At 43.2% G+C, this 26,275-nt stretch overlaps 2 protein-coding genes across 3 annotated transcripts; one reads left to right on the top strand and one right to left on the bottom strand.

Moving 5' to 3' along the window:
- The first annotated feature begins 7,331 nt into the window (after positions 1-7,331).
- On the top strand, positions 7,332-10,577 carry MMACHC (metabolism of cobalamin associated C). 2 transcript variants are annotated; one of them, XM_029959776.1, is made up of 4 exons: positions 7,332-7,383; positions 8,719-8,913; positions 9,149-9,301; positions 9,862-10,577. In XM_029959776.1, exons 2-4 carry the CDS (start codon positions 8,809-8,811, stop codon positions 10,168-10,170), a joined length of 567 nt encoding a protein of 188 aa, XP_029815636.1. In that variant the 5' UTR covers positions 7,332-7,383; positions 8,719-8,808; the 3' UTR covers positions 10,171-10,577. The 2 variants fall into 2 exon arrangements, with proteins under 2 accessions (XP_029815636.1, XP_008922650.2); XM_008924402.2 differs by having other exon boundaries at positions 9,859-10,577.
- A 9,427-nt stretch (positions 10,578-20,004) lies between these two features.
- PRDX1 (peroxiredoxin 1) lies at positions 20,005-24,473 on the bottom strand. The gene is made up of 5 exons (XM_029959641.1): positions 24,338-24,473; positions 23,277-23,430; positions 22,874-22,996; positions 21,897-22,027; positions 20,005-20,388 (listed from the first exon to the last, which is right to left on the bottom strand). The coding sequence occupies exons 1-5, from the start codon at positions 24,441-24,443 to the stop codon at positions 20,303-20,305; spliced, it is 600 nt and encodes a 199-aa protein (XP_029815501.1). The 5' UTR covers positions 24,444-24,473; the 3' UTR covers positions 20,005-20,302.
- Between the last annotated feature and the right edge of the window lie 1,802 nt (positions 24,474-26,275).

The following is a 26,275-nucleotide window of genomic DNA, read 5'->3' as shown; positions in this document are numbered from 1 at the left end:
CCTGACTCTGTGCCACATCCCAAAGTCCTTTGTATTGACTGAGAAGCAGGGAGCAAAGGGAATGCCTCAGAGCTATCCTCCTGCACTATCCCACCTGCTAAACTACAAAGCCTCCAGCATCAAATAGTCTGTTGTCCTCTTTCTCCACAGTCTTAAGGCTTTCTGAAGTCAGTGTCATTCATTGATCTCTTCCCTTCTCCTCCACCAGACAGCAGTTCTAAAATTAGGTTATCTCAGAGCCAAATGGAATAAAAAAATTCAAACCACATTAGGAAATTTCACAAGGCCCTTTTTTTTGTCACTGTGGCACTCTATTCTCATAAAACAAACCAGCAGCCTCCCCTTTATGGTCCTCATGGAACTTTCTGTTCAAATAACAAAATTTCTCAGCCTGTTTTGTGCCACACAAGAGGAAGCAATTTACCAGCACTTGTCAAGTCAGCTGCTCCATATTGGGTCTTGTCAGACAGGGTAAATCTATGGTGAGTCTATATCTGTTCTGTTCTTGCTGTACATAGTTTCCCTAAAAGGCACAATCTAAGCCCAGCTACACATCCCAGAGCTTTAGCTAGCTAACAGTTTAAACAATATCCACCATAACCCAAAACTTACAGTATATTTGGGGGGAAAAAACCCAAACAAACAAACAAAAAAATGAGCAAACCATTTGAAGGCATTAGTTGAGACAACATACTAAATTCTCTCACTTTGTTCAGGTCCACCAAGTGAGAGCTCAGAAGATGTGAGAGGGCTGAAACAAAGGACCACAGCCAGGAATTCTCTGACTCCCATTGCAGCCAGGCACCACAGCATCTCTCCCTGTGCAAGCCAGATGGCAACTGCAAAAGCTGATTGACACATCACAAATCAGGCCCTGCATCAGTGGTGTCCCCCTGTCACCTGAGGTGGAAGAACAGAACACACAGCACAGTGCTGTGGGGGTATAAGGTGTAGGTCTAAGCAAGGGGGCAGCCAACAGTTCAGGACTCAGGTAGAGTGTGGGACAGGGCATGTCTGTGAATGACTCATCAAAATGGCTGTGTCCCTTCCTTGAGCTGCCTCCCTTGGGTCAGCCCCACACCTCACAGCTTCCAGTTCTGGGAAATCCAGATAACAAACAGGTCAAGAAGAAGAGTTTGCTCACCTCGGGAAGACAATATCCTTTCTACCTTTTAGTTGTTCCTGACAGTAAAGAATGTATCTTTTAGTTAATATTAAAGGTCATGCAGCTAGCTCTAGTTTGGGCAGGCTGTCAGGTCACTGCTGAGATCATCCACTCCACCTATTTCTAGTCACTTCTCCAGCACTGCTTTCCTCCAGCTCAAAACACAGCATTGGAGATATTTGTGCATTCTACACCAAAAGACCAAAGAATTAGCCTTCCCCAGACTTCTTACCCCATATGCCAAACCTAAGAACAAACAGCAGCCTCTGTCTAGCCCCTCCAGCACTGCTGGTTCAGTGTGGTCTGCAACCTGTGTCAAACTCTATTAAAAAACATCCTCATTTATCTCCTACTGAAACAGAAATACCAACAAGCATCCACGCAAGCTACATTAAGTTCAAATAAAAATAGGTGCCCATGTAAGTGAATCATGGTTCCAAGTATGGCAGCAAGCTGCCAGCACAGCTACTGGGTGCCTCTACTGTAATATTGGCCAGGGTTTCTGATGCTACTAGGACATAAATATTTACTCCTAATAACTGCAGGTAATACTATAGCAACAGGTAACTAGCTGCTTATTATTAAATGAGGGGGCTTGCTTGAGCATTTGATCAGTAAGGCTCTACTGATATGCCTCAGAATAAATGTTAGAGGAAAAACTTAACCCCTTGATGGGAATTGCAGGCTCATTAGACATTGCCCGAACAGCAACCTGACATGTTACGACTGCATCTATAAAGCAGTTAATTGTAGCAGGTTTGCTAGTAAAGCCTGAATCAGCAGGATTAGTAAATTGGAAAAACAGAACACAGGGCAGTTTAACATGCCTTACAGCCTCCATTCACAAGAATCTTAAGCATCTTACTCAAGTAGGGCATGAATTTTTTTCTTTTAAAGGAACATTAGCCCTTTGTTCCTGATTTCTTTTAATGCTAAGTGTTAATGCAAACACAAAGTTGTTTTATATCCCAAAAGCAAGGCATAAATCCAAAAGGATAAAGAGGCTGAGAAAGGAACCTTCTTTAAGTAAGCAATTTTCACCTTCTCACTGGCTGTGTGTCAGCACCAAAACAAAAACAGAGCCACATTAAAAAATGGTATCTTGGCACTGTCAGAGGAAGTGATAAGTATCATAATTGGCCCTCACATGCAGCTTTTCATCACCCTGACACTGCACGGAGAGGGAGGATGAAAGAGCAGACAGGCACACACATGTTACCTCTGTCCTGGCATAGCAATGCTGCTCTCAGAGCAAAGTTTTAACTCTGGCCCCAAGTGCTAGGCCACTGCTCCAGACTGGACTGCCTTCCTGCCTTTAGGTGCCTAATACTCAGTAAAATTGGGCAGAGCAAGTGCCTCTCATCAGCATGACCTCTGGAATGCCCTGAAGGGTAAAGCTCTGTCACCCACATTGCTGTGGAAAACCCTGCCAGGTTCTTTAGATGCTGAGGGTGCAGGATTCAGCCACACTTACCTTCAGGCACCTTGATCCCTGCGGCCCTGGAAAGCTCATCGGAGATGAAGCCTCTGAGGTGGAAACCTCACCCAAAGATGGAGAAAACCACTCTGCCTCTCTCAGCAAGTTCTTGCTTCTTTCTAAAAGAAATTAGGCAAACAGCGGATTAGGCCAAAAGTTCAAGGATGGACTTGCTGAGCCTAAACCTCCACTGTCTGCCTTTTGTGACACCTCATGAAGAAACTGCTGCTATTCCAATTTAATAGCATTTTCTTATTCTTGCAGAGGTATGGGCAGTGGCACAAGGCAGCAGAAAACAGGTCCATGACAGGAAAGCAAACACATTGGCAAAGATGTTCAGGCACTGTATTTCACCCATCTTTGACACCAACAGCTCCAACCAGCTCCACATTATGGAGGTTTAAAACACGAAGAATCAGCCACCTCATTTCTGCTCAAAGCCACAGCCACAATGCAAAACCCTTCCCATACAGAGGTCAGCTGTGTTGTAAAGGCACAACGGGACACCTGACCTGACCATGAGATCTCTAAACCAAAGAGAGGCTGGAATACCATGTCCCAGAGTGTTAAAAAAATTGGAGTAACTGGGAAATTGTTCCTATGATCTCTGTCTTTCTTTGCAGGTGCCATGGATGGCACTTTCTTCCAGAACAGACTTTTCACTTGATTGTTCAGGTCAGAGACTGTAGATCTGCTAGAAGGATAACACTGACAGTCCCTTAAAAGCTTAGCAATGCCTACTGGAACAGTTACTGGGGGTGGGGATGGGGTGGGAACTACTTTGATGGGGCTTCCAACAAAATCATACCTAGAAGCAGCTCTGCTGAGCAATTCAGTTGTGTTTTCAGAGATGAACAGTCTGGCAGCAGAATCTCTGCCTCCCCACCTAGCCCTGTTCACATTGTTCTCTCAGTTGTGCCAGCACAATTTTTTTTCCTGCAGCAGCACTGTGAAACACACCACTTCAGGGGAAAAAAAAAAACAACAAAAACCCCAAACAATGACGCACTTGTTAGAACCAGCTCGGCTCCCTGGTCGGATTTACAGTACAGCCAACAACTGCAGTGGCAGAAATTCAGGAGGCAATGTGCTGTGAGGCCAGGGCAGGATAAAGCAGAGGGCTTGGAACATTTTAAGCTGATGTTGACAGAACAGACAACATATCCGAGCTTAACAACAGGTGGGAGAGTGACATAATAAGGGAAAGCATTAGGCTTTTATAGAAAGAAATAGGGAATTGATATTTAATTACAGGAGAACTGCAATGAAGTTCCATTATTGAAAACATCTCACCAATTTGATACAATATTTTTTATCAAAGAAAACCTAATAATAGAGCTACATTGACCTCCAGACTCAGTGTTCATCGGTGCTTCCCCACTGATAAAAGCAGACATTTATATGCTAATGGTCAAGGGCTAGAAAGATCAGAAAAATAAACAAGGAATTAAGATGTCCTTTAACTCCATTTCAGTTAACAAATTGCCATGAGTCTTCAAACGATTTGTGAGAGTCTCTCAGGTTCCAACATAATGTGGAGCAAAAGTTCTTTAAAAGGGACAGAAAAAGGTTTCAAGAGCTGTGGATGGAAAACAGAAGGAAAATCCCTTCTGTTATAACCAGTACAATGTTGTGTTTTGGTGCTATTTATTTAATGTTGTGGAGAACACTGAGAACAATGATTCTTTTTGTATAAATGCTTCATGATGACACCCAATCACGCTGTAGCCCATCATCATTACCCTGAGGGAGATGAAAGAGAGTGTTGTGTTTTTCCTAATAATAAAGAAACCCAAACCACAAAACTATACCTGGGACACAGACACCTCACTGAGGCATTGCTGCCTTCCCCCAGGGAAGAGATACATATTCTCTGGATGCTGTTTTCCTGTAGCACAAAGCTGTTTGGGGAAGCAAATGCTGGCAACAGTGACATGAATCCTCTGCTAGACCTGTGATAGTTCTGACATCTGGCAGCTGTCTGAGGGCAGCTGGGGTTGGACAGAGGATACAATTAAACAGAGTCAAAAACATCTAAGGATCCTCGGTGAGGAAGCTGAGCTGTCACTCATTTCTCTCCAGGCAGCAGGCCAGAACCCTTGGGTAGGAGTGGGGGGAGAGCAAGGGCCAAGCTGGGGGGGTTTGAGGCACAAACAAAGCTAGTTCCCACCAGCCAAGCACAGTGAGAAAGGGAAAAGAGGGATGAAAGAATTAGAGTAAGCTCTTATTCTATAGAGTAAGCTCTATAAGGCAATTCAAAGAGCACCTCTTCTTGGAGGCACTGATTATTATGTCCAGTCATCACAGCAAAATGCGAGTACTGTCCAACTAGCAATGAGGGAGAGCATGTGGAGCCCTGACAGAGGGCTTGGGTAGAAGACAGCAATACTCCTGATGAAACAAGGCAGATGAGATGGCTCAGGGAAGCCATGAGCTAACTCAGACCCTGCCAGCTCAGCTCCAAGGACAGCTGGGAAGGGAACAGCAGGTACCCATTGTCAATGCCAACATGGAATGAGCTGGAGATGCTAACCCTCAGGATACAAATGTCTCAGTAACAGAGGCTGCCACGTAGAATCATAGAATATTCTGAGCTGGAAGGGACCCACAGGGATCATCGAGTCCAACTCCTGGCTTTGCACAGGACAACCCCAAAATCCCCCATGTGTCTGAAAGCATTGTCCAAACGAACCTTGTCAGGTTTGGTGCTGTGACCCTTTCCCTGGGTAGCCTGCTCACCCCCTTCAGGAGCTGCCTCAGAAGGACTAAATCCCTTTCCTGCACTTTGCCAGAGGTCATTTCCAGGAGAGGGCAGACTTTTAAGTCATACCTGCTCCAAGCTTTGCCAGTTCAGGATTTAAACAGACGACCTAACCTCACAAAGCTGGCAAATCTCCTACCTTCTGCATCAGTAAAGCCACAGCCATACTACCCGTGCTCCACAAGACAAATACTCTATCCACAGGCAGGTACCAAAGCTGGCAAAAGAGAACGGCAAGATGAGAGATCAGTCCCCAGCGTCTCTGAGCTTGCCAGTCCACCGCCTGTGAAAGCAATCTGCCACAGGAGCTGTCCTGCAGAGCTCTGAGCAGCCACCAGCCAGCAGCACCCTCCTGTGACACACTCCTGCAGCTCCCAGGCAGCTGCCTTGTCCCTGCTCTCTTGTAACACGCACACAGGGCTGGGCATCCCCCGAATTCCCCGAAGGTGCGTCCCCTCTACCTGAGGTGGCCAAGCCTCTGCTGGGTGCTCCACGCTTCCATCCTGAGTTTGTGTAAACTCTTAAGATTGTTCTTTGGAAGGCTGTGCTTTGTGGCTGCTCAGCACCTGAGAAAGGGAGGACAACCCCTTCCAAGCATTTTCCGGAGGTAACCTCTGATCCAGCACATTAAACCTTGCAGGAAAATCTCAGAACAACAGAGAAAAAGTAGGGAGCTGGACGGAGGAGATCTTTCTGCCCTCCCACCCCAAGGGGCATGGATACAATAAGGAAAAGCTCTTGGGGTTCTAGAAGCTATAAGGGGACTCCACAAAGCAAGAAATTCACATTTCTGAAGGGATTCTGTCCCTAAGAACTTGCAGCTTTGGCGTCCTGGCACTTCAATAAACTCAAGACTTCAGGCTGGATGGAGAACGTTGCACAAGAACTGTAAAAGATTATGTTAAGCTGCTATACCGATTAGGGTAAGGAGATCCAAACCCGAGCCTTGGTCTCAACGTGGTAAATACGTTGGTAGGAACAGGGAAGCTGCAAGGAACACGGGCTTTCACATGGGGAAGGAGAAAGGATTGCGAGCGCAGCCGCCTCGCTAACTGTTTTAGTGAGCAGTACCCACCCAAAAGGGCAGGCGGGACTCTCCAACAGCGTGTGGGGACACAAAAATATGCACAACCCCGGGCGGGGAAAACGTGCCCTGAGCAGACGGAACCGCCCTCAGCCCGCGCTGTCTGGGATGGTCGAGCATGCTGGGACATGGAGTCCTCGCCCCAGTGTGCATTGCGCGGCGCCTCGTCTCCCTGGAGACGCGGCGGGGGCGCCGCGTTGGGGGGGGGGAAATCCCGTCCCGGCGGAATACGCTCCCGTGGTGCCCCGCGCGGGCATTTGGAGGCGGCGCGTGGCGGAAGCGGCTCCGGGGCGCGTCTCGGCCCCGCTCGGACCATCGACGCCGCACGCGTTCAAAGGTAATGACGTCAACCGCGGCGGCGTCAACTGCTCCCGGGGCCTGAGGGAGCGCGGGGCCGGCCCTAGGGGGGTCACGGGGGGGGCGGTGACCGCCGGGAGGATTCGGGGCGCCCCTGCGGCGACCGCGGTGCTGGGGGTGCCCCGGAGGCCGCTGCTGCGGCGCGGGAGGCGCGGTCAGGCCGCCCGGTGCCGCAGGGCGCGGTGACTGCCGTGCCCCGGCCCGCGCGTGCGCAGGGCCCTGCAGGCGGGTCCCTGACCGGCGGGCACCGGGGAGTTGCGCAATGAGGCATCAGGGCAGAGTCCTACGGGCAGGTTTAAATTTTAATCTGAGCGTGGAAGCGCCTGCACACTGAAGGGCTGAGCACCTCATCCGCTCGTAAATGGGCTGTGGACACTGCTGTCCATGGAAGGGGCCTCTCCCCACTGCCTCTGCCCCCTGTGTCCAACTGCTCCTCCTCTGCCCTCCCCAGGGGCAGTCTGCAATAAATCCATCTGCAATAAATCGATCTGCAATAAATCAATCTGCAGTATCAGATACAGATTAATCTGCAATATCCAGTAAGAATCCATCCGCAATAAATGTAGCCCTTTCCTTGGGGAGTGTTGTTGTATTTGCCACCTGAGGTGTTTGCGTGTCCTGCTGTACTGTTCACATAAGAAGTAAAAGGGGAGTGAGGTGCTGAGAGAGGTGGCGTCTCCAGAATTTGGAGAATTTAATGCTGCTTTCCCAAAGCACAGCAGCAGAATTAGGGGTGGAACCCAGATAAAAAGACTGTCGCCGCCAGAGGGAAACCTTTTAGCCCTGCAGCTTGCTCTAGATTTCACTGTGACAGAGCCAGCCCTGGTGCACTGATAGACACTGGGAAAACAGCAAACCTTAGATTCACATCTCTCTAATTTCTTATGACAATTCAATTCAGCGTCCTAAACAAGAGGCACAAAACTGATTAAACCTTGGGTTGACAGAAGGATGCATCTTTATAGTAAACTTAGTTTTCACTCTGTGTTTCCAGATGGGCAGGTCTGGCTGCCACTGTCACCTGTAAAGTCACTTTCAGATTTATTTCACTGATATTTAGAGTAATCAGTGCATTGCATTTTCAGGCTTAATGTTACTTTACTGGGCATCTCTCTGAATGTTAGACCTGACCTTTAGGGCCCCCTGGGAGAATGGGAGTTGTCATAACCTGTAAAGAGACTGATGTTACTGTGCAGGGCATCAGTAGTGGGGTGCATGGGGTTTTGGCCATTCCACCCGACAGTTGCAGATCTGAGCCCTGTCCTGGTCATGCTTCCCGCTGCCCTGGCTTGATCCCTCATTTCTAGACTGTGTTATAACACATCCAGCCCTGGAAACAAATATCAAAATGTGGCTGTGTCACTCCACAGGGTGGAGCTGGGGGTTTTGGGTGGGGGGTCTAGCGCTGCCGGGAGCTTCACAGCCTTCATTTCCACACAAGTGTTTCCTGCTGAAGAAATAAAACACGCAGTTTATCATATGAGCAAAACAGAAGTACCAGTTTCTTTCTGGCCCATGATAAGAAAAAACAAACTGTAAAAGCTTTATCTAAACCAAACCATCTGATTTGCATTGGCAAGACCTGATTGCTCATACTTCCCTCTAGGTTTCTGAGCAGAGCTGGATAAAGGGCAGACTGGAGCTGAATGCAGTGCCTGATTCTTATCTCACACACAGCTCACTGCACAGCTTCCAGAAACTCTGAATCCTGGGGTGCAAATCAACTGAGTTTAAAAGGAAGGCCCTGAGCTGGCTGCCCTATCTGGGTTGCAAATGAAGGGGGGCTACACTTCCTTCCACTTTTTTACATTCCTGCATGTTCCACTAGAGTGGTGTCCCTGTTCTAATGGAAATTTGTGTTTCTTTGCCCGAAGGTTGGATGGTACAATGCTGTTGTCCAGCCAGCCTTTCATCTCCCCTACCCAGACGACACACTGGCCTTCGTGATCCTCAGCACGCCTTCAATGTTTGACAAGGCCCTTAAACCTTTCGTGAAGAAAGAACGATCAAAAATAATCAGGGATCCCGTGGATCAGTGTATTTCCTATCATTTATCACGTGTGAAGGAGGTAAGAAGCTGAAATACCGATTCCTTTTGCTTTCATGGCATAAAACCAAGTGGGTTCAGCAGCAGACAGAGCCTTGCAGGTCCCTGCCTGTGCTCTTTGGAAGGGTGAAGTGTGATTCATGAAGGTAATAAGAGCATCAGCAGCCTGGTGACCTGCATATTCTGTCTCTGCCATCACAGCCTGCAGCTGTGCAGGGACCTTCACAGCCTGGGCTGATGTTTTCCAATTTTCCCAGAAATTCCCTGACCAGAGGGTGGATGTCATGTTTGATTATGAGATCCTGCCGAGCCGAAAGCCCAAGTTCTTGGCACAGACAGCTGCCCACGTTGCTGGAGCTGCATATTACTACCAAAGGAAGGATGTGAAGCATGATCCATGGGGGAAAAAGGTGAGGCGAAAACACAGCCTGGGAAGAAACACTAAACTGCAATCACTGAATTGTGCAACTGTTGTTTACTCACTAGTTACTAGTTCTCCTTGAAGGAAATTACAAAGTCCAGATCACATAAAGGTGCACAAAGTATTTCATGTGGGAATTGGAAGCTTCCAAGATCCTTCAGGGTGGTGGGGAAATGCGTACATGGAGAGAAATATCTTGATGTCTTAAACCTACGCAGAAGAATAAATTGCAGTGCAAAGGCAAACCTGTTGCTTGGAGCATTATAAGTGGGGAAAAAATACACTCTGGTTAACCTCTGTGTTAGATTTTCAGAAATGAACCTCTCCCCCCGTTACAGGGTGGGGTGTGTGGGCACGGGAAAATGGGAGTGAAAAGTGATGCTCTGAGCCATATGTTCAGGAAAGAGCTTTCCTTTCTGCTCTGTACAGCACTCCAGCAGAGGGCTGCGAGTGTGAGAAGTTGCATTGAAGCTCGATGCTTTGAAGTTTAACCTTTACTAGAGACAAAGTGAGACATCCTACATATTTCTTTTTTTTTTCTTCCAGAAGATCTATGGCGTGTGTATCCATCCCAAGTATGGCGGTTGGTTTGCTATCCGGGGTCTCCTCCTGTTCCCAGACATTCAGGTGCTGTTCCTGGAGCAGCCTGCCCCCGTTGACTGTGTGAGCACAGAGGAGAAAAGGATTGAGTTGCTGGAGCAGTTCAATTTTCACTGGCAGGACGGGCGCTACAGGGACATCATTGAGGTGAAGGAAAGGTATTCAGAGGAGCAAAGAGTCTACTTTGCCACCCCTCCAGCCGAGAGATTCCGACTGCTGGGGCTGACACAGGAAGCCCAGAGAATCGAATTTCAGTGAGTAACTGGCTGCAGGGAGGGGCAGAGGGCAGCAAAGTGTAACTCATCAGCGCCGACCTTTCCCTGGTGCCGAGGAGGAGAATTGTGTGCGTGTATAAAGAGATGGCAAATCCCAGCAGCGTGGGCAGCGTCTCTGTCCAAACATCAGCTTCCCAGAGAGAGGGAGTACTGCTCCATAGCAGTGCTGGGGGAAGGTGGGAGCAGTGCCTTCCGTGCTGCTGCTGATGGGGTGTGTCTTTTGGGGAGTCCATCTTTTTGGTAAGATGCTGATTGGCCTTTGGTTGGGAGTAGTTCATACACCCTGGCACCTGGAAAACCCCTGGTACTCACTAGAGAAGTCATTTTTGTTCTCAAGAATTTTCTTTCCAAGTGTCTTTGTAAGTGTAAAAAAAGTTCAGCCATAGTACTCCAAAAGGGCAAATACTTTTTTAGATGTACCCAGCATTTTATTATCCTATGTCACAACTCTCCTTGGGGAATAGATGTTCGGTCTTTTCAGTCTTTTCTTCCTCAGAAAGAAAATCTGCCCTGTATTCCTTCACTAGGAATGAAGCTGGCTTAATTTAATTAAGAAGTCTTTAAATGTCTCCTTTCCTTACCATCCAAAAGAAAATTCCTCAGGGATTGTTTCAGTGAGTTGTGTGGTCTGTACATGGAACAGGAGTGAGGAGAACAGAGCCAACGGCATCTGCTTCCTTCAGGGTGGTTAGGGAAGGGAAAGGGGCAGTACAAAGGTGCTGTTTCCTCTTCACCCACAGCTTCTCAGAACACCATGACATCCTTAGGTCCATTTTAAACATCTACCCATTTATAGAGCAGCTGACTGAAACACTTGGAAAGATGCTGAGTAATCTCTGTGGGAGTGGAGGTTTTACTCCTGTCAGGGTAACTGACTGAAAAGGACAACTCTCATGACCTTTTCTGAGGTAGATGACATTTGTATTTAAAGCACTTTTCAGTGCCAGCACACACCACACCCCCCCAGAGTTACTGCCATAGTTTGCTGGTGTGCTTTCTGTGTGAGGGAGATTGTAAACCTGCACACACTTAAAAACCATCACATGAAGCCTTGTCACACACACAGGCAAACAAGCAGAGAAAAAGGAAAATATTAATGGCATTCACATTACTTATGTTGCTGGATAAAACATCTTCAGGCAGAAACATAGCATTCATTGGTGACTTTGTCCTCTTAGGTTTGTTCAGAAGTTACGATGGCGCTGGGAACTGGGAATTAATTTATCTTGGAGCGATTTGAGGCTCAGGCCTTGTTAAAATAATATAATACATTAAAATAGTATTTTATTTTTGTGACTCCAGTGCAATGCTGCAAATCACTAAGCACTTTTTTCCTTTCAATGGTATCAACGTGATGCAAAAAAATACTCACTTTGCAGAACTGAGCCCTTTCTTTTTATGTTGTGATTCTTCCTACCTTTTGGAGACTCAAACATGAAGGTTGCCCTCACAACAAGTCCCTGCTTGGTACAGTCTTTCATAGTCTGTGCACTAACTCAGCGTAATCCAAATTCAGTATAACAGGTTTGTTTCCCTGTAAACAGAGTAATGGGCTTGTGATCACTGGGTTTGTTCAATGCATTTGCTGTTACAAAAAAGTCTTTGTTGCTTTCCATGCTTTGTTCACCTCTGACTAAGGCAGACACCTGACTTACTGTGTGATAGAGGTATTGTGATTTTTAATTTAAGTGAAATAATGAAATTTGTTTAAATTCTGTTCTTTTGTTATAGAATTACTTCTGGTTGAAATTTGTTTGACCTTTCAGAACTTTCCAGTTGAACTGTAATTTAACAGGGGCTTGAGCTAATGGCTCATATTAATAACAAACACAAAATACTGATTATCTCAGAAGGATAAATATAGAATGGAATAAGATCTATCTTTTTACATTACGATTTAAAGTAAAATAGTTTGAGTTTTTGCATTGATTTCTTACAAATATTTAATATTTTGTCTTAGTTAATTTATTAAACAGATTACCACAGTCACTGCATTTCAATTTTTGTAATGTATTTCTCTTCACATGGTATTTTGGTTAATAAAATATACAAAGTTGTGAGTAACCCTCAGTACTGAGTATTTTTATTTAAACAGTGGATTTTTTAACTTGTGGAGAGCTCAAGATGTTCAAGCAAGGATTGATCATTTTGATTTTAACATCCTGAAAATAGTGAGCTACCTAAGACACAAAATCCAGTATCTGCAAACTGGAGGAAAAACTTAGTTATCTTAGCAGAAGTTAATAAACTATTATCACAGGCTCATCTGGGATATGAAAAAATAAAACACACAGCACATTATGAGTAAGTCTAATAAAGTTTTATCTCTCCCAGGTCATTGCAGCAAGAGCAGTTAACAGCAAGCACCTAACAGGGCACTTCTCATTTCTTCCTCTGTTCTTACAGCAACAAAAGTTCAAGATGTCCAGCGATACACAACCGAGGGACTTTTCCCTCAGGAACATTAAAGTGATACCTCTAAGTACTGGAATTCTTATTTGTTAAAACCTGTTAGTGAATACTGAGTCACAGTGAGGGAAATCCGTGTTCCTTGTGGTTCTGGGAATGCAGTTGTATCAGGCTGGACTGAGTACAAATGTTTGGTGACATCCATTCCTACTGCAGTAATTTCGGAGTGACCTGGATTGGGTGTCACTGTCTTTTCCTTAGTCAGGTAACTGAGATCCACAGCTGCCAGTGAGCAGCTTTCTTTCCTTGCTGCTGGGAGTATAATGGTCTTTGTCTTAATAAAATTGAAGTTTGAGAACCTGTTTGACTTATCTCAACTCTTGGGGCAAGACCAGGCACGGTGAGGAACAGATCCTCCTTGGATCCCGAGGCATTGGGAAGGCATTCTGATTTTCAGCACTCGAGAATGTCAAACAAGCAATTGCAAATACTTGGATAGATTTACTAGCTCAAGTATCACACTTTACATTTTTAGACAACCAGGTTTTTTTCTCTAAATCCGAACCTTTAAACATTTATTAAAGACTCTTTTTTTTTCCCTCAGCATGACCAATAGAATGAATATTGAAGAGCTGAACAGTAAAAATGAAATAAATTAAAATTGAATTTAATTTAAATTCAGTTTTAGCAGCAAGATATTCAGCATATTTCAAGCTAATAAAATATCCTATGGAGAATTAACAATTTGTTTTCATGCACATAACATACATTGTTATTCACCTTCAGTTACATTTTCTCTTTTTTTACTTCATTAACCTTAAAATAACTGAGATTTTTTTAATTAAAATTAAAGATGTGACAGAAAATACCAATTAAATACAAAGCACAGTCTAATCTGGTGACGAGCAGTCGTGAGTGTTACTGCTCAGAAAAACACCAGGGAAAACACTGCTGGGTTTTTTTGGTACCAGTTAATTCAGTCACATCTCAGTGGTGCAGGAATAAGCACTAAAGTTTCTTTGTGGTATGAAGTGGAGTGTGGCAAACTTAGTTCCTGATACTGACTTATTTTCTTCTCCTGGAAAAAGAGTGCCTTGTAACAATCCCGTCTTCCTCTAAACTGTGGGAAAACTGGAGATGGTTTGCTGTGTTAATCAGTGTTGGTGTGTCAGCCTCGGGAGAGCAGTGCACTCTTCTGGTTTGTTGTTTTGGTGGGGGTTTTAAAGTTTGGCTTGGTTTGGGGGGTTTTTTTTAGAGCTAGATTGCCCTCCTCTGGATCAGAAGCATAATTGTGCTCATTCAGTGTAGTATTCATGACGTTTTATTAATTTGTGACCAGAATTGGTGTAGCTACTATTTAACATGGGGTACGTTTCTGAAAAGGCACAGAGACTTGAATTTGACTTAAAAAAACCCACCTGAGTAATGACTTACACATTTCTAAAAACAAGGAGTGGCAGCTCCTGATCAGCACCACCGTGATTACCATCACTCTTTGTTCAGCCCCATGCAAAAAGTATATTTAATGAATTAGCTTTGAATACTGATTTAAGCAGCAGCAGTTCAAAGTTCTTCCTCTGAGGGGAAGTGGTTTTGCCGTTGACTGCAGCAGAGAAACAGCTGTACCTCTGCAACCTTAACTTTCACAGATTCACCTACCAAAGTAGACAAATGTATTCATGAAACTTTTTTCTTTTTTTGCTGTTAAGTTGGCTTCCAATCCTAGCAAGTATCCTGTGACAGATCATCCACCACGTTTGCTTCAGAAAACAGAGAACTTCCCTTCTGGGTTTTTCAAGGGGGAAACAGAAAGCACCAAGGAACACAAATGTGCTTTTCTTTTCTCTCTGTGACTGAAAAAGCAGATGGATGTTCACATTCCTCTGGAAACACGCTGGGAAACTTTAAAAAAAATGTGTTATCATAGAATGAACAATAAGATATTTTAGTGGAATGTTTAAAATTTCTCCAGCAATATGCTAAAATCTGCAAAACATGATTATATATATACACGAATATTTAAAATGTCTACTATTGTTCATTAATATTGCATCTATAATACATTTCCCATTTTATGTTATTTTTGTTGATGTTTGTACATAACTCAGTGAGCAAGAGGTTTTATTTTTAATAATTGCATATGTTTAATTTCCCCAAAACGTTTAGAAAGGTGTCTGAAAATCATACACCTTTACACTAAGTTGTTTGGGGTTTTTTTCTCATGTAAAACAAAGCATGGGATAGGAAAATTCCTGTAAGTAAATTAAAGACAGGGAAGGGTGGGAGGATTTTTCTGGGTTTCTTAAATTTATGCAGAATCATTAGTTTTTCTATGAATGCATAAACCCTCTTAATCCTTCTAAGGGATTTAGCTGATCTTAGGTTTTAATTTCCTGTCATAACCCTTTCTCCAGTGTTGTTCTGACTAGTCTTCCTGAATTATTCACTGTTCCTTCAGTCTTCCAAACTGTAAAAAACTACCCTATTTTTGTGAATGTGATGAAATACGTTAATTTTAAATTATATTGTTTTATTAAGTGTAGGTTAAAGACTTCTTTTCTCTCTGGACAAAGGATATTAATCTCATTTGTCAGTGCAAATATGTCAAAAATCTGTTGCTGTAGAATATGGAACATAAACCTACTGGGCTGTTTCAGAGGACAGTGCAGTCTTAATGGTTTCATGTATATTCATATATATATATATATATATATATAGTCATATATCTGTGCTGAAATGGTATCTTGCACAGAAGCATTCTAAATTCAGACACGTGTCCCATAATGACTTAAGCTTCAGGTGAAAGAGCCAGATTTCACAGTGAAGCCCAGAGCTTTCATCACTAGGTGTGGTGAGAGTTGCTTCCCACAGGCACAGCTCCCGTTTGGGAGCACTGCAAACAACCCACAGCCTGTTCTCCTGCAGCCACCCAAGTGTGTGCAGCACAGAGGAGCTGGTGATGCAGAGCTGCTTGATTTGCACAGGCTTTGGCCTGTACAACTGTTCTGTGGTAACATTCTCCTAAATTCTGTGAGGTGCTGAAATTATACCAATGTTACAGGTGAAGACACTGACCACTGGCCTGATACAAACACATGTGGCCACCCACAGTAAAATCAGGTCTGACCATGCACTGAAGGCAAACTCCTAATATATTTATAATAAAAAAACCCCCAGCTATTTCTTTGATTTTCTAGTTCCTTGTTCTTTTTGCATGTACCATTAATTTGTATTAAAATAAGAGACAGTGACATCTTTAACACACTTTCTGAATTAACTGACCAAGTGTGCTGCATTCCTACTGGTACCTTTGTTTTCACACCACTCCTCTGCACTTACCTCATTTCACCCTTTGCAAATTAGAGCCAAGACATTTCTGGTTTAAGTCCTCTATGCTTTATCTGTCCAGCAATATACATTAGAATATATATTTACATACTGTCATTTAATACTGAACACCAGACCCACTGAAAATTTCAGAAGATATACATTTTTCGAACTATTAATATGATAAACTTCATTATTTTAATGTAATCTTTACGTGACTGTTGTTTTGATATATAACATTACTAAAAGGTACGGTCATAGGGCTTTTGCAAACATGCTTTCTTAACCAAAGTGCATCATTTTGCAACACCTGTGAGATGTAAACTACTTGCTTTTGTTCTTTGCACTGTATTGATTTGTTGGACAACCCAACAGAGGCCTGATAAAAAGGCTGCAGCACTCGTTAAGAAAATAGTACTTTTAAAAATTAGTAACTTATTAGACTGTTTTTCAAAACCAGTGAGAAACTTGTTTTGTAACAAAGGGCTAATTCTTTAAACATTAATAAGCAATTTTTTTTCTTATAAGCATCTAAATATGCAACTGTTAATTTTGAAATAACATACTCATAGAAGTTGCACAAAATCTAGTAAATCTTTGTTCTGTATATCAAACATCAAATGTCACATTCTGTGTATTCCATGATAAACATACAATATATAGAATTTAAGTCTGATGCACAGTTTTGTATTACACATACAAAAAAAAAATCCTGTTGCTCTTACACAAATGCTGTTGTCTGAAAACTTAATTATAAATATGTCACAAAAATGAGGGAGTAAATATTGTTAATTTTAAATAATACGTGAAGAAGCTCCTGGAAGCTTCAAGTATTTCCAATGGAGCCAATGCCAGGTGGCTCCAAGTTGGACCTGCTGCTGGGCAAGGCTGAGCCCATCAGTGACAGTGGGAGAGCCTCTGGAATAACAGAGTTAAGAGGGGGAAAAATGTGCAACAACCTGCAGCTGGAGAGAGGAGTGAGAATATGTGAGAGAAACAGCTGTGCAGATACCAAGGTCAGTGAAGAAAGAAGGGGAGAAGGTGCTCCAGGTTCAGAGTTTAAGCAAAGAAATAAACTTAGACTCTTCTGGATTTGAAGAAGTTTTGTGTATTACCCACTTTTTGGTGTTATACTCTTGGAGATGTAAGTAACGTAAACATTAAAATGACAATATGGCAAACTTTTCCACAAATGTGTCACATTGCTGAAGAATAAAAAGAAAAATTAAATGCATGAATTCCCAGCTAATAATTTGGTGCAAACATGTAATACAGTTCCTAACCCACAGGTATTTTGTTTCTTGGCCATTTCAAATTTCCACAGTCTCACCACTCACCTGTGACTGTGATGTTTAAGTACATACAGTTCATAGCCTCTCAGTGTAGCAGCTCCAGGTGGGCAGCAGCAAAGCAATTAATTATAACCAAAATGCTTTTCTCAGTCAGGGAATTGTTTTTCTAAACTAACAGCTTCTTAAGCAGCCACCGAGATTAACCCCTTTTCCAAAATAGGAAAGTTAAACACGTGAACGCAGCTATTGCTACTGAGACATCTAGAAGGTGGGTTGTTGGATGGGATTAGGGATTACTCAGAGCAGGAGTGACACAGCTCTGCTGAGGGCTGACATTTTCCTGTCAGGCCTTGAGACCCCACATGACCAGCAGGCAGAGGGAATTATGGTGTACTGAAGGAAATGTCTTCCATCAGAGGAGTGGGATGAATAAATGAAGACAATGTTTCTATGGGACATTCCTACACTTCTCTCAGGGCAGCTCTGACCTCCCCTCCTGGCAGCAGCCACAGTGGGACACCTCAGCCCGTGGGATAAGGAGGCTGCAGGGGTCAGGGCTCCACCACCCTCAGATCCTCATCTTCCCTCCAGGACACATACAGTCTCCTCTACCTTTTGGGAGAGAGCTCCAAGGCCAGAATATGAGAAAACCCCTTTATCCTCCATGACAAGGCGTAGATGACAGAGCAGCTACACAACATTCCTTCTAAACACATTCTCTTACCTCTGGAACAGTGAATACACTTAAAGATTTGAGAAAATCCATTTGTGTCATGGTGAGGGGCTGAACTCAGTCATTAATGTGCTGGCCCTCAGTCTGGGCACAGAACAGGCTCCTCTGCCACACTGTCATGAGTCAGCAGGACCTCACAGAGGTTTTGGGCCCCTCATGACAAGACACTGAGGTGCTGGAGCATGTCCAGGGAAGGGCAACAGGACTGGGGAAGGGTCTGGAGCACAAGGAGCAGCTGAGGGTGTTTAGCCTGAAGGAGGCTCAGGGGGGACCTTATTGCTCTGTACAACCACCCAAAAGGAAGCTGTGGCCAGGTGGGGTTTGTTCTCTTCTCCCAAGTAACAAGCAACAGGATGAGAGAAAATGGCCTCAAATTGCACCAGGGTAGGTTTGGATTAGGTATTAAGGACAAATTTCTTCACTGAAAGGGTGGATGAGCATTGAAACAAGCTGCCCAGGGAAGTGATGGAATCATCATCCATGGAAGTATTGAAAATAAATGTGTGGATGTGGCACTTGGGGATAAAGTTTAGTGGTCAGCAGGGCTTTGCTACAGTAACATCTGGATTTGATGATTTTAGAGGTCTTTTCCAACATAAATGGTTCTATGATGCAATGGCCCAATGCAAGCAAGTGTAATTTTACTTCTGAATAAGAGCAACAGTCACTTTAGTCACATGGCCAGGTTAAAGAATCTCCCATTCCACAGAACTAAACCACATGAATCTTGTACCCTTCAAATAACTGCTGTTACCAATTTTACATTTCAAGACTAAAATAGCTAGGCACAACTAAGGTAAGTTTTACATTAGCTTAGCCCTAGCTCTACTCCTTTTCATTTGCTAGAAAAGAGCATTTGATAGGTAACTTCATGCTAAGCCATACTGATTTATATTAATTTTATTTTGAACACATAAATGCTCCTGTTACTTATCAATGCCCCCTGGGGATGTTGGCCTCATTTGTTATCTCGAGAATTTGGATTGTTTTAAATATTAAGAAAAAAAAATGATCCAGGTAAACATCACTTTCACATATCTTCAGTGAAGATTTATGGCACATAAACAAGACCTTGATTAGCTATTTCAGTAGTTATTGAAGCATTTGGTGTTAAGGCTTCTGCAGTGTACTTTTTCCAGCTGTACTACACAAGTTTACTTCTCAAGGCATGCAACTTTCACTTCTGAGTCATGTAAGTAGCCCTGGGCCTTAACTTTGCTATTGCTCACTTTAAGCAGAACAGAACTTGTTTACTACTTGAGGAGCTGAAGGTAGATGCAAGGTCTTGGCCTTTAACAGTTTAATCTTTACAGGTACATCAAGATCACAAGGCTCTAACTCACTCACATTGTTAGGCAATAGCTCATTACCCAAATTCTCAGCTCTGACTTTATCACAAGCCACCTTTTAACTGTGAAGCTACACATCATACACAGCTTCAGTGGAACTTAGAGCCACAGTCAGGTGCTTTGAGTTTTACATAATGATTGGGAATACAGAGATTAAAGAAAAGGCTGGCACACCTGAGTACCCTTTTGATCTAAATCATATGACTACAAGCTAATGGATAACTGGCATATTATCACCCCCATGACACGTAGTGGGAAAGATTAGGGATGAATGTTGTATTTCCAAGGAAGTTTGCTTTCCAGGAAGCCCAGTCTTCCACTCCTGTACAGACAGCATTCAAACTGAATGTTGTATTCCCAGAAATTGTCCTTGAACAGTCCATGCCAACTACAGCAGATGCAGAAATGAGTAAGCTGACATGGTGCATGAAAATGTGCCCCACCTTTGTCAGTCACATCTATGCTCTGAGCAACACTGCAGTGCCCAGAGATTAAGTCTTGACAGAAAAATCAAACCACGTTCCTTTACCTAGTAGCAAAGGCACAAGGAATGTGAAGAGTCTTTTACTACTGCAACATGAAAACTAAGCATTTCTATCTCCATTCTAATGGAGCTGTAGTAAAAGGCCTTCAGTAGGGAGAGCTTCCACAAGTGCAGCCTGCACTGCTTTCCTCCTGACAACTAAACAGAAAAACAGTAGACAGGGTGCTCTTTTCACAAGTTTAATAGAGTTACAAAAGGATACCACTGCTCTATATGTAACACATGGCTAACCACATACACAGCATTGTCACTAAGGTCAACAGGGCTTGATGTACAGATACTGATCATTAGTATTTTCTATGAAGGTACTGTCAACAGGACAAACTTTCCTTCAAGTAAAAAAGTTACTGCTTATAACTATAACATGATCCCTTGACTCAGATGCAATGACTTAGTCAAAGTTCAGTAACTGATGCTTGCTCTTTATGTAAGGCATTCTAGTTTCCACTCAGGCTGAATGTTTATTTCTGCTTGGCGAAATACTCTTTACTTTTCTGAACATCAGGCTTGATTGTGTCACTCCCAGGCTTCCAGCCAGCTGGGCACACTGAAACGATACGAATGTTTAAGTCTTACCAGCTGCTTCTGCAGAACACGTTTTACACAACAGCAAGGCAAAACTGCAACTCAGAACATGTACACACCTTTGCAACATTCAGATGGGGCATTCAGGGTCACATTATGTTCAGTTTGTTTTACTCATTTCCATTTGTTCACTGGGCAAGTGAACCAGGTGTCTGCCCACAGAACAGTGTTCACACATGCACCCCCTCCCCACTCCACTTAAGAGCTTCAGAGAAGCTCAACAGCAAGGTGACACCAACTCCAGCAGCCCAGGCCAGAGAGGCTTTAACACCATCTCAGTACACTTATCTCCTGGGATCCAGTCCAGTCTGTATTCCCTTATCTTTAACTCACCCAGGGCCCGTTCTCCAGTTTAACACTGAGGGGGAAAAAGTGTTAAACTGTCACTAGTTCCCCTACATGGCTATCAAAAAGCCACCAGGACTCAGAGGTTTCATAGTCTCAAATTTGCAGCAACAGTACTCCTTGTTTACAGCCATGCAATGTCTGGTGCTTGCTCCACACAGGACTGGCAATTACAGCTACAGAATTCTCAGCTGAGTGGTGCTACACACCTTACTCTGGTCTATCCTGGTTTAGATGTCACTGCAGTCCTAGTTCTAAAACTTGCCTACTCCAAGGCACAGTAAACCCCAAAAGGCTCCATTTGCATGACATGTGTGACTGCTCCATCAAGTATTTGGGATGTTCCCTCACCTGACATGTTCAGAATGACTGACTCTCTTCAGGCTATACCAGAGCCACAGGAGCAGCTTATTAAAATAAAACCTGCCATTGATTTACCTGTTCTGAAGTACACTAAGTATGCCCAGGAGCAACACATGTCATTGGTTAATAACAGAAGACTACCAACACCTACATAGCAATTTTGAGTTTCCATAACTTGGTTTAAACTTTTCATCTGCGGTGCCTTTTTATTTTTTAATTCCTGCAGAAAAGCTGCCAGCCTGAAGCACCTTATCACCCTTGAACTATGGGCACAGACTCATCCATTTTTCCCCTCACTACACATTGACAAAAAGATCAGCAGACTTTCTGGAAATTTGAATGCTTTGCCTAACAGACTGCATCAAACACTACCTTAGAACTGGTGGTCTCAACCTACCAAATCCAAGAGCAGAATCTAAATCATGCTTCTTCATGTTCTTCATTTCTGTCTCAAGTATTTTCTGTCCAATTGAGAGGGACACAACTGCTCTGTGCTGGACAAGATGTCCATCACCAAGTTGATTTAAGTGATATCTCAACATTAGCAAGTACTCAATGGACAATTAACTGGAACAGGATAAAGCACTACAGTGTCCTTCAACAAGCAGCTTTACAGAACCAGCTGCATTACAAAAGCTACAATTACTTGCTGTGCACAGATTGATATGTGGACTTAGTACCTTTTACTAAACCTTGATTTATCCTGCCTACTCAATACTGTTCCTCAGAGAAGGCATTAAATTAAAAAGGAAGAACTCTTACCTTCTCCATGTTTATCTGTAAACTGGAAGGCCTGGACAAGTCTGAGGGTTTCATCAACAGAACGGCCAACAGGAAGATCATTGATAGTAATCTGCCTCAAGATGCCCTTGTCATCAATTATGAACAGGCCCCTAAAAAAACAAACAAACAAAAAAAAACAGCCCCAAAGTTAAACACAGCTTTTTGAAAGACTGAGTAGATTGAAATGAGTTTCAAAAACTCAAAGTTCAGTATTCAGTTATGGCAGTGTCATCTAGTATTACTGACCTCTTCCTAAAAACTAACACCTTTGGTGCATGCATAGCACTGGAACATTAGCAACTAAAAGCTTAACACTCAGCAGCAACTAGGAAGGACAGGAGGCAAGTCAAAACACTGAAGCAGGAAAGAAATGCTTCCTGTTTAAGGAAGATCCTAGTAAAAAAAGACAAAATGGAAGAGAAACCCAAGGAAAAAGAGTAAATTCCAAGAGAGGCATTCTTACATTCAAAAAAAAAAATCCTACACACTGTTCTCAAAACCCCAACCAGAAACAGCTCATCAGTCCTTTAAAGTCAGGTTAAATCAGCAAAAGTTCAGCTCCCTCAGCAACTTTTACTGAACAGTTGACTAAAAGATAAGGCCTGGGTTTTAATTAATCTGTACTTTGATCACTAAATACCCGTAATCATTCTCATGACTATGTAGGTCTTGCATTACCAATGTTTGCAGAAGCTCACCTGCATGGTACTCCTGCACTGTGCAGCATTTATCTAACTAGACAAAAGCACAGGAAGTCTAAGCACTAAGGAGAACCAAGTAGCATCTCCCCTTGCAGGAGTGTTAGATAGCTTGAAGGAGTTTACATCTAGAACAGCCAAGAGCTTCAGCCTCCTGCAGGTGTTCAAGTGTACACAAGCTCTGTGTTCATCTGACATGCTCCCTGTACTGCAACAAGAGACTTTATCAGCAAGTTTACCTTCTGGTGTATTTATTACCTGTATGCAATACCTTCATCCTCCTTAAGTACTCCATATTCTTTGGCAATGGCACGTTTTGTGTCAGAAACCAAGGGGATTTTCATAGTACCCAAGCCCCCTTGTTTCTTAGGAGTGTTGATCCTAAAAGAAGGAAGTTTAAATGTTAAAAATATGGGCAGTTCAGAAGGAAGGTTAAAGGAACAACAGAATCTGATGCTTTCTGCAGTATTGTACTCAGTCAGCCAGGAGGCAACAAAAGAACTGACCCAGTGTGCTCGGTTCTGATCAGAAGCAGCACTACAAATACTTCCCAAGTGCCTTTGACACTTCATTAAGCAAGTTTGAATACACTCAGAATTCAGTTTCTGCAAGAACTGAGGCCAGGCAGAACGTTCTATTAGGTTAAAATGATGATTCTTACCAGGCAAGGTGACAAAAGTGAGAGTCAACAGAAGCTCCAATTACTTCACAGTTGATTTTCTTGAATTCATCAGCTCTGTCACTGTATGCAATAATTTCAGTTGGACAGACAAAAGTGAAGTCCAGGGGGTAGAAGAAGAACACAACATATTTTCCTAGAAAAGCAGTATAACCAGTTAACCTCTCAGCTTTTTAAGAGTTATCATATTTGGTATCAACCATTCAAATACTGACAGAGGGGAAAAGGCTTAACACAAAACTACCTTTAAAGATTAAATGACAAACTATAGATGCCTTTATTTTAAGACTTGCTATATATATGTATTTATATGTAATGCAGAATCCTACCCAACTGAAACCTCCAAAACCAGACTGTCAAATTTGACAGGGAATGCCTGTCTCCTGAGTCTATTCCCATAGGTCCACCCAGAGTACACCTCAGGGAGTGCTACACTAGAAGACCTCGTGGCTGACAATTAAAAGAGAAATGGCAAGGTCTGAAAGGCTACAAGCCAAGGAGACATGTTAACTGAGTAGGGGAACAGCCCATACCTACTCACCGCCCTCATGTAGCCTGCAGCATGATTAGAAATGTGTTTCTGAAACCATCAACATTAGTACTTGGATACTTCAGACCTTCCCTTTACTGTAAGCTTTTCTGGCAAGGCAAACATGTTGATAGTACTCCAGAGAACAGGACTTCAGAGGTTAGAGGAAAGAATCTACTTTCCATTGACAAAAGATGGAAGAGAAGATTTTGCTGTTCCACATAGTTTGGAGATGCTACACCAGTCTCACTGTGATACACAGGGCAATAAGCCTGATGCAAGATTACAGTTTAGAGGGGTTTTGTGCTAATTAACAACAGTTATCATAGGTGGGACATCCAGTCATGCTGCTGACAGCTTCCCAAGCATACTCCTGCCACCACTGAGAACCACTGCATACTTCAGTCCACTTCAGTCACTATTACTCTGGAACCAAATCAAGATGTATCTTTAGATACCCCTCACTCCTGCCTATGGCCAGACTATCTGTGTAATTAGAGAAGCACAAACTTACCTTTGTAGTCAGAGAGTTTGATGTCTTTGAATTGTCCATCTGGCATTACAGCCGTGGCAGTAAAGTCAGGGGCTGGTTTTCCAATGAAAGCCTTTCCCGAAGACATCTTGATTTAATCTAGACAGGAGATAACACCAACACAGTTTAGATAATGGTACCTTTGCACCTGGAAGTAAGCATTTATTCAAAGCCTTTTATCAATCTAGACTGAACACCAAAGACAACTTAGACTTGCTACACAAGGCTTCAGAGTGACACGGGTTTTAACTTTGTCACCTGGGTAGTCAAGCCACTACAGAGATTACCAGCACTTCAAGATGTTTGGCTCATAGCCTCCTAATGATACAGTAATGGTTATCTAACCAGTAACAGCTCAGAGTCTGGGAAAGGGCTAGCCTACAGCCTAAGCAGAACTCAGAAATATCTTCCCATTCCACTCGGTGGATGAGTAGAAAGTCTGTTTTTTAGAACCTTCCGATGAGAAGACCCTTGTTCAATTTTACAAGGGAATTTAAGACCTCAAACTTGATCTTCCCCGTTGATTCTGAAAGAAAATAACTTCTGTTAATCCCTAGGGAACAGTGCTCTGCATAACAACACTTTAAGCCTTCAAACAATTAAATCTTTTTTTATTTGCAACCAGAAAGACTCGTGGTACATGTGGAAATCGCATTCTATGTTAACAATTAAAATTTCACCAAGTCTTAAATCAGTACAGCCAGGTTGTTTTCTCCTCAAGTTCATTGAAAAAAAAGAGTAAGAGGATACACAAGGACAAGAGAACTCTACTTCTGGCTGCCTGCCCTAAAAGCTAGTCATCTGTAATACGCCCTGTGCAGTATTTTTTGCTCAGTCTGGGAATGCAGTATATCACTTCAGAATTCCAGCTGCATCCAGAGCATAATCTTTCAAATTGCCAACTCTATAAACCTTATTTCTGCAGCCCACAAAATATTCTTAAAAGTGATTTCACTTAAATCATTCCATACACCGCTACAAGCACTAGCTGCCTTGGAAATAAAACCACCTCAGAGGTTAGCATGAGTCTCATGTTGCTAAGGAAAGCCAAGATTCAAGGATTCTTCCACGTTGTGCCTGTGAGGCACTAAGTCCGTTCTAAAAAAAGTTTGAGAGCACCTCATTTCTTGGCTCCTTCCCCCTTGCCAGGCACTTTGGTCCTGGAGAACTGGCCCTACAGTCAAACGTTTAGCTTTCAATCCACGTGGGGGTTTTTTGTTGTTGGTTTTTTGTTGTTGTTGTTTTTTTTAGCAACAGTTTTACTTTGGAAAGTTTCTCTCGAGCACCCTGGCAGTATATAGACAGTAACCATCCACCTCTCAGTTTTTATTTTGAGAAGTGCCAGCACGTTCAGCGTTTCTAAATGCCTATTGCAACAAAGCTCCTTATCCCCATGTTCACCCAAGGGTTTAGTCTTCAACTGCAGTAGACTGGGAGCGAGTCTTACAAGTAAAGATGGCCAGAACCAGAGAGTACTTGTAGATTGCAACTGAAGCAGCCTGGCAGCAGAACATCAATAGTCCTGCACGCACAAACGCAGGTGCTGTTCCCCAAGTGCAATTCTGCACAAAGAAGGGTGGAACAGCCATTGCACAGTATTTGAGATGCCTCCAACTGGCCGGTTTTATCTTATAAGCAAAAGCTGTTTGGCCTGGAGTGCACGACCCCACGTTTTGTCACTGAATTACATTCTTTTCCGTTACTCAAGATCAAGGTCATACTTTTGCTCAGTACTGCGCCAGTCCTCCTACATTTGTTCCATCAGCAATCCCCCGGAGTATTTCACTGGGCAGGTATTCAATGTCAAACGGAAGCCGTCGGACTGCTCTTTGATACTTCCCCTTCCTAAACTACAAGTTATCGCCCCCATTTTCGATAACATGAAAATCTTTTAACATCGGCAGGAGATCTCGGCTGCCT

The sequence above is a fragment of the Manacus vitellinus genome, unplaced genomic scaffold, assembly GCF_001715985.3.
Source record: "Manacus vitellinus isolate BGI_N305 unplaced genomic scaffold, ASM171598v3 scaffold_21_pilon, whole genome shotgun sequence".
NCBI lineage: Eukaryota > Metazoa > Chordata > Aves > Passeriformes > Pipridae > Manacus > Manacus vitellinus.
Note: the sequence above shows the minus strand (reverse complement) of the source record. Positions and strands in the feature narration are given on the sequence as shown.

What these genes read in the sequence shown, in the direction of transcription:
- MMACHC (XM_008924402.2), top strand. Translation starts at nt 8,809, where the DNA reads ATGTTTGACAAGGCCCTTAAACCTTTCGTGAAGAAAGAACGATCAAAA. An exon ending in ATTTATCACGTGTGAAGGAG is followed by an intron (nt 8,914 to 9,148) that starts GTAAGAAGCTGA and finishes CAATTTTCCCAG; the next exon opens with AAATTCCCTGACCAGAGGGT. An exon ending in ATGATCCATGGGGGAAAAAG is followed by an intron (nt 9,302 to 9,858) that starts GTGAGGCGAAAA and finishes TTTTTCTTCCAG; the next exon opens with AAGATCTATGGCGTGTGTAT.
- PRDX1 (XM_029959641.1), bottom strand. Translation starts at nt 24,443, where the DNA reads ATGTCTTCGGGAAAGGCTTTCATTGGAAAACCAGCCCCTGACTTTACT. An exon ending in GATGAAGGTATTGCATACAG is followed by an intron (nt 22,028 to 22,873) that starts GTAATAAATACA and finishes TTGTTTTTTTAG; the next exon opens with GGGCCTGTTCATAATTGATG. An exon ending in TACAGATAAACATGGAGAAG is followed by an intron (nt 20,389 to 21,896) that starts GTAAGAGTTCTT and finishes GTATCGTTTCAG; the next exon opens with TGTGCCCAGCTGGCTGGAAG.